The 13,218-nt window shown below is 41.1% G+C and overlaps 1 protein-coding gene across 4 annotated transcripts in view; it reads left to right on the top strand.

Moving 5' to 3' along the window:
* The first annotated feature begins 3,931 nt into the window (after positions 1 to 3,931).
* The window catches only part of LOC132393135 (uncharacterized), a 156,070-nt gene continuing 146,783 nt past the window's right edge, over positions 3,932 to 13,218 (top strand). For all 4 annotated transcript variants that reach the window (XM_059968003.1, XM_059968004.1, XM_059968002.1 and 1 more), the window contains exon 1: positions 3,932 to 4,383. In XM_059968003.1, the coding sequence (XP_059823986.1) occupies positions 3,966 to 4,383 (418 nt within the window). In that variant the 5' untranslated portion in view covers positions 3,932 to 3,965. The remainder of the gene's footprint in view (positions 4,384 to 13,218) is intronic.

Genomic DNA, 13,218 nt, shown 5'->3' with positions numbered 1-13,218 from the left:
AGGCAAGAGTGGATATCGGACCACTGGAAAATGATGCTGGAGAGGTAGTAATGGGGAACAAAGAAATGGCTTTGTGGAAGACATCAGCAGCATACCAAAAATTCAAGTGTCAGGGGCAGAAGTAAATATAGTTGCCATTACTAAAAAGGAAGTGCTTGGGAAGCTGAAAGGTCTGAAGGTAGATGTCACCTGGTCCAGATATAATACATTGCAGGGTTTTGAAAGAGGTAACTGAAGAGATCGCAGAGTAATAGTAATAATCTGTCAAGAATTACTAGATTCTGGAATGGTTCTGGAGGTCTCAAAAATTGCAAATCTCACACCACTCTTTAGGAAATGAGGGAGGCAAAAGAGAAAATCATAGGCGAGTTAACCTGACCAGTGGTTGACAAGATGTTAAGGTCCATTATTAAGGATGAGATTTTGGGGTACTTGGAGGCACATGATAAAATAGACCAAAGTCAGCAGGGTCTCCTTACAGGGAAATCTTGCCTAACAAATCTGTTGGAATTCTTTGACAAAGAAAAGTTAGTAGATATTGTTCACTTGGACTTTCAGTAGGCCTTTGACAAGGGGCTGCACATGAGGCTGTTAAACAAGATAAGAAGCCATGATACTACAGGAAATGTACCTTTGTGTGCATAGGTTTGGCTGTCTGGTGGGAGGCAAAGAGTGGGAATAAAAGGGGCCTTTTCTAGTGACTAGTCGTGTTCTGTAGGGTTCAGTGTTGGAACCACTTCTTTTCACATTGTATGTCAATAACTTGGATGACAGAAATGATAGCTTTGCAGCATGATACAAAGATAGGTAAAGGGGCAGACAGTGTAAGGGAAGCAGTGAGTCTGCAAAAGAACTTGGACAGATTAGGAGAATGGGGAAAGAAGTAGCAGATGGAATACTGTAGGGAAATGTATGGTCATACACTTTGGTATTTTCTAAATGAGGAGCAAATTCTGAAATTGGAGGTGCATAGGGACTTGGGATTCCTGGTGCAGAATTCCCTGAAGATGAACTTGCAGGTTGCATCTGTAGTGAGGAAGGAAAATATAACGTTAGCATTAATTTTGAAAGGACTACAATATAAAAGGAAAGACATAATCATGAGGCTTTAGAAGGCAATCGTCAGACTACATTTGGAATATCGCTGGCAATGAAGACAGTTTTGAGGAGGTTCATGAAAATTATCCTGGGAATGAAAGGGTTAATGTTATCAGGCATGTTTGATGGCACTGGGCTTGTACTGGTTGGATTTAGATAAATGGGGGGATGGGACTGGCAAGATTTCATTTGAAATGTAAAGCATATTGGAATGCCCGGATGAAGTGAAGTGGAGAGCACTGCTCCCTCTAAGTTGCGCAGCCACACAGGAACTGCAATGCTTCTGCGCATGTAGACTTTGTTGCCGTGAAGCTGCAATAAAGAACGAGAAAAACTTTTTGAAACATAAGTGGTTTTCTTTGTTGTACTATATTTCATTATACCTTTCATTTAATAAATAAAGTATGTGATTTTTCAATTTTAGTTCAAATATGTTTCCATTAGTGAGGGAGTCTAGGACCAGAGGGCACAGCCCCAGAGTACAAGAATGTTGCTTTAGAACAAAAACTGAAGAGGAATTTCTTTAGCCAGAGAGTGGTGAATCTGTGGAATTCATTGCCACAGACAGCTGTGGAGGCCAAGTCACTGGGTGTATTTATAGCTGAGGTTGATAAATTCTTGATTAGTAGGGGTGTCAAGGTTTACAGGGACTAGACAAGGGATTGGAGTTGAGAGGGAAAATAAATTAGCCATGCATGATTGAATGGCAGAGCAGACTCAATGGGCCAAAAACCTAATTCTGCTCCTCTATCTTATGGTCTAAAGAAAATCACTGTCATCTAATTACCGTTCCACTTAAGAAAATAATTGTCAGGGGCTCCATACAGAATGAATTATTAAAGGAATCATAAGGCAACAGGCCCAGATGGAGTACCTGGTGGGGCTCCGAAAACCTGTGCCAACCATCTGGCGGGTGCGTTGAAAGACATTTTCAATATCTCATTGCTACAGTCGGAAGTTCCCATCTGCTTCAAAAGGGCAACAATCAGTGCCCACAAAGAGCAAGGTGAGCTGCCTTAACCAGCAGCACTCATATCTATGGTGATGAAGTGCTTGGAGAGGCTGGTTATGGCTAGAATCAACTCCTACCTAAGCAAAGGCATGGACTCAATGCAATTTGCCTATCGTCACGATAGGCATACAGCAGATGCAATCCCATTGGCTCATCACAAGGCTCTGGATCACCTGGAAAACACAAATGCTTGCTATATATCAGGCTGCTGTTTATTGACTACGGCTCAGCATTCAACACAATCATTCCTACAGTTCTGATCAAAACGCTACAAAACCTGGGCCTTTGTACCTCTCTCTACTACTGGAACCTCGACTTCCTAACTGGAAGACCAAATCTGCACAGGTTGGAAGTAACACCTCCACCTCACTGATAATCAACACTGGCACACCTCAGGGATGTGTGCTGAGCCCACTGCTCTACTCTCTCTACACCCATGACTGTGTGGCTAGGCAGAGCTCAAATGCCATCTGTGAAGTTGCTGATGACACAACTATTGTTGGCAGAATTTTGGATGGTGATGAGAAGGCATACAAGAAAAAGATAGATTAGCTGGTTGAGTGGTAATGCAACAACAATCTGGCAGTTAATGTCAGTACGACCAAAGAACTGATTGTGGATTTCAGAAAGGGTAAGACAAGTGAGCACACACCATTCCTCTTCGAGGGATAAGAAGTGGAAAGGGTGAGCAATTTCGAGTTCCTAGGTGCCAGTATCTCTGAGGATCTATTCTGGGCCCAACATATTGATGCAGTTACATTAAAGGCACAACAGTGGCTATATTTCATTAGGACTTCGAGGACATTTGGTATGTCACAAAATTTCTACAAATGCGCTGTGGAAAGCATTCTAACTGGCTGCAAAACTGTCTGGTATGGGGGGCTGTGGTGCCACTGTGCAGGATCAAAATAAACTACAGAAAAATGCAAAACTCAGCCAGCTCAATCATGGGCACAAGGACATGGGCCCCAGCATCCAGGATATCTTCAAGGAGCAATGCCTCAAAAAGGTGACATCTATTGTTAAGGACCTCCATCACCCAGGATATGTCCTCTTCTCATTACTACCATCAGGGAGGAGGTATAGGAGCACTCAGGCACACATTCAATCTGATGCCCTCTGGCATTGTACTTCTGATTGGGCATCTAACCCATGAACATGCTCTATTGTCTTGTTTATTATTTATTGTAATGCCTGCACTGTTTTGTGCACTTTATGCAGTCCTGGGTAGGTCTGTAGTCTACTGTAGTTTTTTTGTGTTTTTTTTTAAACGTAGTTCAGTCTAGTTTTTGTATTGTGTCATGTAACACCATGATCCTGAAAAAACTTTGTCTCATTTTTACTATGTACCAGCAGTTATGGTCGAAATGACAATAAAAGTGACGACTTGACTACATCAATGCTTTTTTTCTTTTTGGACCACTTACTTAATTAAGCTTTTAAAATATATACATACTTATTATTGTTTTTACTGTTACTTTTGCTGTTTTTACTATTATGTATTGCAATGTACTGCATGATAAAAGAAAAATTCACCACATATGCCAGTGATATTAAACGATTCCCATTTAGATTCCATTTAGGGTCTGATCCTTAGCTGCCTTCATGATCCCACTGATTTACCATTCCTGCCAACAAGATACCTCTTGGTGTTCTTTTCAACAATGATACTGCCCTTCAACAATGATACTGCCCTACATGGCCAGTAAATTAAAACTGCAGACGTCTTGAAGCAGTAGCGCCACGGTTGGTTTTCCTTCATAAATATATATATAAAACACCCGATCGTCATCAACACCGGCAATATTGTCTTACCTCATTCCATTCCAAGGAAACTGTATTTTCGTCCGTTGCCATGGAAATGCATGAAGAAAATTGTTTAGGAATAAATCAACATGTTAGCGTTTTTTCCCCGCTCCCGGTGGGGAGTGTGTATGCGTGTTTCCCCACATTTTGTGTACGTTTGGGGCTGGGTAAAAATTGGAGTTCGGGGTTTGTTCAAGTGGCCGGTTGCAAGGCAGCGCCCAATAGGCTGGCTAAACCTTCCGCCTCTGGTGTTTGCGGGCGGCAGTTTCCTCGCGAGAAAGCCCATGATGCTGATGGATGCACTGATCATCTTCATCAGGCGTTCGTGGGTAAGAGAGAGAGAGGGGAGAACAGCGCCATCAGGCAAAGAGGGAAACGCTCGACCGCCTTTGCTCGCCGCCCGCTCTCTGCGTTTGTTCGCGCCCTACGGATGGAGGCTGACCGGGCCGCCTCAGCGCAGCCCGACGGTAAGTGGTTCTGCTGTGTTTGCTGTATTAAATCGCCGCAGCCCGAGCCCTCTCGTTGTCCACGGCAGCAGACCGTCGAAAATGGTGATGTTTTGGGCCATTTGTCACTCTAGCGTCTACCTCTCACTTTCTGCCAACGCGCTGCGGCCGCCGGACACAAAGCCTTAAACGCTTTCCCTTCGCCTTAAAACCGATCGCAACATTTTATCCTTTTTAAACAAGAAAATTATTGAAATTAACCTGACGAAAACAAAAAGAAAGAGTCGAACGCGAAACGTAGGCAGCTCGTGGAATACGTATCGGTCTCTCTCTTTCTCTCCCTCCCTCTTTCTTTCTCTCTCTCTCTCTCTCCCTTCCTCCCCCTGTTGGGGAAAAGCTTGTGTGGCTTTTCTTAAAACAGCGGTGGATGTGGAAGAAACTTAATTCGGATCTCCCCCTTCCCCCTTCTCTTGTATTCCTCATTGTGGCGGCTTGTTTCGTTTGGTTGCTGTGGCCTTCGGTTGGAGTAACGGCGCTCACCGCAGCTCATGACTCCCAGCCCATTCGCCACGGCTGATATCCCCAACCTGACTCATAACGCTAGGAATCAGGTTTTATATCTCTCTATCTCGCCCAGAACTTATCATCATTTCAACTGAAGTTTGGGTTTTTGATAACTATTTCTGCAGAAGTTCAGAGTTATAGAATGCTGAGTAAAACACCAGTGCCATTTTTTTTCATGATTTACGGTGGATACATGTATGATGCTGGGTTAGGCATTGTCCTTTCCTGAAAATGGAGAGTTAAGTTTTTACAGTTTATTCTGCCTTTAGAAAGAGCTGAGATCTTTCTAGTACACCATAAAGGAGGTTAGGGCAGCTAGTGTTTTAGTTCCAAAAAATGAATGTGATATCTGTTGTGCTTATATGCTGATTCTGTATTTATCATAAAACAGTGAAAGACCATTAGTATGAGAGCAGAATTGGGTCATTCGATTCATGAGTCTGTTCTGGAATTCCATCATGACTGAATTGTTATCCCTGCCCACTCACCTGCCTTCTCCCCATAACCTTTGATACCCTGACGAATCAAGAGCCTGTGCTTTAAATAAACCCAATTACTTGGCCTCCACAGTTGTCTGTGGCAAAAAAATTCTACAGATTCACCACCCTCTGACTAAAAAAATTACTCCTCATATCTGCTGTAAATGGACGTCTTTTATTCTGAGGCTGTGCCCTCCGGTTTGTCGGATGCTCCCCGTAGGTTAACCCTTTTGTTCCCTGACTTATTCTCGTGAACCTTCTGTGGATTCTGTCCAAAACCAGCACATCTTTTTAAGGGGCCCAAACGTCCTCACAATACTCCAAAGTGCAAATTGACCAATGCCTTATAAAGCCTCAGCATTACATCTTTGCTTTTATATTCTTCTCAAAATGAATGATAACATTGCCCTCCTTAGCATGGACTCAACCTACAAGTTAACCTTTTGAGAATCCTGCACAAGGACTTCCAAGTCCCTTTGCAGCTCTGAGTTTTGAATTTTCTTCCTGTTTAGAAAATAGTCTACACCTTTATTCTTTCTACCAAAGTGCATAACCTTGGATTTCTCAACACTACATTCTATCTGCCATTTCTTTGCCCATTCTCCTAATCCATCCTTTTGCAGACTCAATACTACCTGCCCCTCCACCTGTCTTTGTGAAAACATTCCCAAAAATAGTAGAAATATTTCCAGTTTTGTACAAAAATCATCCATTTGCATATTCGGGTAAAGGCGACACAAAAAGTAATTAATTTTTCTTCTGACTCTGCAAAGTGAGGTATTTGGATTTTCACATAAGTGTCACAAACAAAAGAAAATCTGCAGATACTGGAAATCCAAGCAAGAGACACAAAATGCTGGAGGAACTCAGCAGACTGGGCAGCATCTATAGAAAATAGTACTGTTGACGTTTCAGGCCAAGACTCTTCGGCAGAACCCTTCACATAAGTGTCCTTGGATCATAAACGTAGAGAGAAATGAAAAAATGAGGCTCAAATCTGACCAAGAAATTGATTGTGGACTTCAGGGAGAGGAAGTTAAGGGAATACACACCAGTCCTTATCAAGGGATCAGAAGTGCAAAGGGTAAGCAGTTTCAAGTTCCTGGGTGTCAACATCTCTGAGAATTTATTCTGGGCCCAACATAATGATGCAGTCTTAGTAAAGGCACAACAGTGGCAATGTTTCATTAAGAGTTTGAGGAGAAATGGTATGCCACCAAAGGCACCTGCCAAATTTCTCCAGATGTATCATGGAGAGCATACTAACTGGCTGCATCACCATCTGGTATGGTGGGACCACTACAAAGGATTGGAAAGAGCTGCAGAAAGTTGTAAACTCAGCCAGTTCCATTGTGGGTACTAGTCTCCCCAGCATCCAGTACACCTTCAAAAGGTAATGTTTCAAGAAGGCAACATCACATAACCTATGACCTAGTCCTAGGTTGCAGACTTCCATCACCTAGGAATTGCCTTCTTCTCGTTGCTACCATCAAGAAGGAGGTACAGGAACCTGAAGACAGACTCAATGTTTCAGGAGCAGCTTCACCTTCGTCATCAGATTTCTGAATGGATAATTAACCCATGAACTCTACCTAAGTATTTTTCCCTCACTTGTTTAATTTATTATTATATATTATAATTTATGATTTTACTACTTTGTATTGCAATGTACTGCTGCCACAAAACAACAAAGTTCACAATATATGCTGGTGATATTAAACCAGATTCTGCTTCTGAACCACCACTGTGTACTGTCCTCTTATGTTGGAACTGCCCAATGTGTCAGGATGTCCTTGGAAGACAGAAGTTGCTCCCTGTATATCTTTAGCACAAGCAGATGTTGTTATGGCCTCCATTATAGGCTGCAGCTTAACTGTTGGAGATGATTCAATATTGCAATCAGTTCAGTTGTTTTTCCTATTGCTACCTTGTCTTTTTCTCCTCGTGTCTTCTTCTGCAGTCTACTTTCTGTTCATTTGAACCTCTTCATACCAGAATGTTGTGCTCTATGTACCTAAGCCCCATATTAGCAGGCACTGTTATGATTCCTTTGGCTTAGGCATCATACCTCTCTCCATCAAATTCACCATTCCCTCGGAATCTCACTGTCCATCCAAAATATTTCTCCGTTTCTAACCAGTCCTTGAAGCTGATGGCTCCTCCGAAATCCATGCCCCTTTTACTGCACGTTAGGATCAATCTTTCTGTAAATCCATTGTTTAGCTACAATGTCTGGTCCTCATTCTCAACAATAAATCAGGTTATTTGCAATTCTGATGCCTTATTTAGTCCTGATCTGAATTTGAGTCCCATATCTTTCTCACCAAGACTGCCTACCTCCACTTTGATCACATCACCTTTCACTACCTTGCCGTAGTTTGGATACTGTTGAAAATCATCATCATCCTTTTATCTTCTCCACTCTAGTTTAATGTTCTACCATCCATATTTTGTACCAAGTTAAAGTCGACCTCATATAAACAACTAAATGTACTAACAGGTGTAATGGAAAACTTACTTGAAACAGTGTCACAGGCACAAAGCATCAGATAAGCAGTGTTCACAATAAATAAACATAAATTAAACTTAAATTATGCACAATCACTATAAAAGAACACAATCTGTGCCACAAAAAAAACATTGTGGTGTAAAGTGATCATAGTTTTGCTTTTACGGGGTATTGAGTAGGGTTCAGTATTGAGTATTAGTTCAAGAACCAAATTGTTGAAGAGAAGTAGCTGTTCTCGAACTTGGTGGTGTGAGTCTAAAGGCTTCTCTACTTGTCTAGTGGTAGCTGCAAAATGTGGCATGGTCTGGTTGGTGGAGATCTTTGATGACCGATATTATCTTTTGAGTTATTGCTTAATGTAGATTCTGCCATTGGTGGGGAGGGATGTGCCTGTGAAGTTTTCTTTGACTACATGGACTTACCTCAAGTAATTGGATTTTCTGCAATGTTACAAAGATGTAATGTTAAGATAATTGGACACGATTGATGACCCCAGGTGTAGTTGGGTGCTGGAAGAATCAGAGGAGGGGTAAAGTCATGGGGGGGTGGGGAGAGAGTGTGTTTGTGTTTGGAGGGAATTAAGAGGGAGAATGGAATTATGCTGAGACTTGGCATAGACCCAATGAGCTGAATAGCCTTTGTCTGTGTGATAAGAAGTGAGAAGTCAGTTGGCATATGTAGTTTGTTCTTCAGGAAATGATAACTGTGTTTTATACCTTTTAAAAAGTTTAAATTGTGTGATGCAGCATGTTTTGAACTCGCTGACTTTTTTTTAACCAATACACATCCCTGTATGCACTGCAGTTTGTTGCTTCGTTCAGGGTATGAAAGGTTTGGCTTGTGGAACTAGTAAGTTTGGGATCTAGGTTAGGGTGGACAGACAGCAAGTCTTACAAACAATGGACAAGATTCAGACACCCTGGTAGCAGCCAAGCTGAAGCCCAGAGGCAAGAAGAAGAATGATCTGGCCAAGTGCAGAAGTCACTTGCTGTTACAGAATCTGCAATAATGTGATTAATCCTATCCATTGTAATATATCGTCTGATCAGCATCCTTCAAAGCAGAATTGCGCTTTTTAATTAGCCCTTTGAAAAGTATTATTGCTTGCTTTCAATAAGCTATTTTATGCTATATAAGATTCATGTTATAAATCATCACTGTTAAATGCTGAACATAAATGAATAAACTAGCATAAAAACATATAGTCAGCCCTCCTTATCTGCGAGAGATTGGTTCCGGGACCCCTCGCGGATACCAAAATTTGCGGATGCTCAAGTCCCTTATTCGGTCTGTTTCAATACAGTGGATCTTAGGACCCAGCGGAACCCCAGACCTTATTTAACTTGTCTCAGTGCGGTGGACATTAGGACCCAGCAGTAGAGATCTGAATCTGCAGTGTTTCTGTTCATGGAAATAATCACTATAATGACTGAAAATAAAGTGGAAGTAATAAAGCGATCGGAAAGAGGTGAAACGCCATCAGTCATTGGAAAAGATTAGGCTACATCGGTCAACGATCAGAACAATTTTAAAGGATAAGATGAAAAAGGCTCTGCCCCGATGAAAACTAATTATTACTAAGCAACGCAGTGGTTTAATTTTTGGGTTTTTGATCCTCCACATCAACCCAGCACGGTGGAGAGCACACGCCATAGCGATCTGTCCCGAGTCCCAAGAACTTCCGTTCCCGAGCCCAGCGCTGAAACATGCATTCTTAAGTGTTTTATATGCATAGAAAGGTAAAATATATACTATATACGAAGACAAACATTTAACTAACTGACACTAAATAATACCGGATGTACCTGTTCCGACTTACTTAGTAAGAACTTCTGATTTTTTTCAATCCTGATCCACGATAACCCACGCACATCCTCCCGTATACTTTAAATCATCTCTAGATTACTTATAATACCTAATACAATGTAAATGTTATGTAAAATAGTTGTTATATTGCATCGTTTAGGGAATAATAAAAAAAAAGTCTGTACAAGCTCGAACGACAAGTGCTGGAAGAGCACTTCCAGGTTTTCACAATTCGCAGTTGGTTGAATTCGCGCATGCAGAATTCACGGATAAGGAGGGCAGACTGTAATGTTTACCAATCTATTATGTACGGCATAGAAATCTTAATTGCAGGATTTCTATACCATAGAGAATGGGTTAAATAAGTGGTCAAACTCAATATTCGTTTTCTTTCATGCCACTTCAATAATAAATTGTACTTTTATAGGACTTTTTGCATAATAAACATCACAGTTGTGATACACTTTAAACAATTTGACAAAACCACACAAGGTTGCATAACCAAATATTGCAGATAATAGTAAAGTTTAGAGTCATTGGAGAAGTGGTAGGGTAGGAAACTAGAGAGCAGTTCAGCAATGGAAGGTACATAATAAGGTGCCTCCTCTTCCTTGGAAGTTTGCAAAGATTCGGCATGTCACCTAATACTTTAACAAACTTCTATAGATGTGTAATGGAGTATATTGACTGATTATATCACAGCCTGGGATGGAACCAAAAATCCTACAAAAAGTAGTGGATACAGCCCAGTCCATCATGGGCAAAGTCCTTTCATCCATTGAGTACATCTGCATGGAGCACTGTCACAGGAAAGCAAGGTCTATCATCGAGGATCCCCACTACCCAGGTCATGCTCCCTTCTCACTGCTGCCATCAGGAGGAAGGTACTGGAGCCTCACGACTCACACTACCAGATTCAAGAACAGTTATTTTCTCCTCAACTATCAGGCTCTTGAACCAGTGTGGATAACATCATTCAGCACCACTTGTCTCATCATTGAACTGTTCCCACAGCCTATGGACTCACTTTCCAGGACACTTCACCTCATGTTCTCGATATTTACTTATTATTCTTTTGTATTTGCACAGTTTGTTGTTTGTCTGTGCTGCTGAGTGTGGTCTTTCATTGATTCTGTTATGGTTCTTGGATTTAGTGAGTATGCCTGGAAGGAAATGAATCTCAGGGCTATATCTGGTGACAGATATGTACCTTGATAATAAATTTACTTCGAACTTCTGAAGAGGAGCATACGAATGTTGTGGAACCAAAGGATGCTTGATTATGGAGAAGGATCCCAGTGTGCCTGTCTGTAGAGCATTCCCATCAGTTCTATTTCCTCACAACATATTTTCTCTCAAATAATCAACCCTATTTTTACTTTTTAAATTATTCTTTTGTTACTTTCCCATACTAATGAGCATTTTCACAATGCTGAGTTATTCTACTGACAACTTCTCGGAAGTTGGAGAAAACTGGAGCACCTGTGGGGGAAGCCACAGAATCACAAAGAGAAAGTGCAACTTTCACAGAGACTGCACCAGATATCGGAATAAAGCTGGGTTCCTGGAGGTGTGAAGCAGCAGAACTAACTTCTACCCCACCAGACTGACTTTTGCAAATTGAAATAATTTGTTTAAAACTATAGTTAAGATAGAACCTTTGACCATGGAGGGAGACAGTAAAAGAGGACAACCGTTAAACAGAAGTGCCATTGGTAATATCAGCTGCAGTTGTCACCGTCTTGTGGTTACTGAAGACAGTGCGACTCCATGGAGATTCAGTGGTTGGAAAGGTTGTCTTCACCAGGGAAACACTAAACCTGTGCTAAGTAGACCACAAAGAGAGCTTTGCTACCAGATCAGTGTCACCACTTCTTCTATTAAGGGAACTTCCCACCTGTATTTACTGAAGTAGCTGCATACAGCTGTTTTTTTTATTCAGCTAATTTTAATGAGCAGGTATTTATTGCAGCCCTTTGTGAAATATTGTGAGCAAATCTGTTTTCTATATTATGAAATGCATATGGAGGTGCTGGAGAATATTTTTGGGATTATGTATATCAACAAGGTTGAGCAGATGGTGCCTGCTTTCAAGAAATAGAAAGTTTGAAGATTGTCCTGTGGAAGTTAATAATGGAGTAGATTTGTAGGGGATCTTGAAGCTTGAGGGTACGTGTAGAACTAAGGACAGGAGTCATTTTACTCAAGATGGTTAGGGTAAGGAACTGATTATTATGTGAAACAGTCTGAGAAATGGCATAGATGTAAGGGAATGTAGATACGCTTCTGAGGGAGTAAATGATTGAATAATCCCTCAGTAAGGGTTTGATGAAGAATGGTGGAGGGGTGTTATGTGTATCATAAATGCCATTAGAGACCTTTATAAGTCAAATGGATTACTTTTGTGCTTCAAATATATTTTAGCCTTGGAATTTGTAAGCTTTAATTAACATTTCTCACCTATACCAGGGATTCCTAACTTCTTTTTATGCCACTGACCCTGACCATTAACCAAGGGGTCTGTGGACCCTAGATTGGGACCCCTTGCCTTATACAGATTTTCTGACCTTTCCATGGCGAGCATTGTAAATATTGTCTAGAGTTTGCAGTCATCATCAAAGATTAGCATGTGCTGTTGGTCTCAGCCATAAATACGTAGAGTTGGTGTGGATTTTTCTCTCTCAAAAGTGGGAATTTTTATTGGGTACTTTCTTCAGGAGGGCCATAGCTTACAGCAACAGTGATATCTCAAGTTAAACTTGAAGATTTATGATAGGTACTAAAATGGGACATCTTCAGCTTTAATTTTTTCAAATTTTATTATTTATACATTAGAATATTGACATCAGGCTTTGATGATGAGTTCATATGATGTAAGATAAAGTATCATAAATATTTTTATACATTAGCATTTTGAACTATTATTATGAACTAGTTGGAGGACACTGAACACCCAGCTCTTATTTTGAGGTTGTTCAGTAAGCGGTGATTAGATTTCCTGAACTGTGTTCTGGTCATGGAGTGGAGTGGCATTCCTTATTGTAAAATAATAGTGGTCTAGTGTGTTGGGACCTCTGATGCTATAGGTTACGTACCAGCGGTAAATGGGCAGAGATTTCTTCAAGCTAGCCCGGTTGAAGAAATCAAGCCTGGTTGCAGAGGGTCATAAAATTAGTCAGCTCCATCCTAGGTAGTAGCCAACCAAGTACCCAGGACATCTTCAGGGAGCAGTGTCTCAGAAAGGCAATGTCTATTATTACGGACTCCCCGGCCCCAGGACATGCCCTTTTCTTGATGTTACCATCAGGTAGGAGGTACAGAAGCCTGAAGACACACACTCAGTGATCCAGAAACAGCTTCTTCCTCTCTGCCATCCAATTCCTAAGTGGACATTGAACCCGTGAACACAATCTCACTTTTTTTAAATATTATTTCTGTTTTTGCACAGTTTTAATCCATTTACCTTTTACTTTTTATTCTTCTATATTATGTATTGTA

This window comes from Hypanus sabinus, chromosome 4 (assembly GCF_030144855.1).
Source record: "Hypanus sabinus isolate sHypSab1 chromosome 4, sHypSab1.hap1, whole genome shotgun sequence".
Taxonomy (NCBI): domain Eukaryota; kingdom Metazoa; phylum Chordata; class Chondrichthyes; order Myliobatiformes; family Dasyatidae; genus Hypanus; species Hypanus sabinus.
Note: the sequence above shows the minus strand (reverse complement) of the source record. Positions and strands in the feature narration are given on the sequence as shown.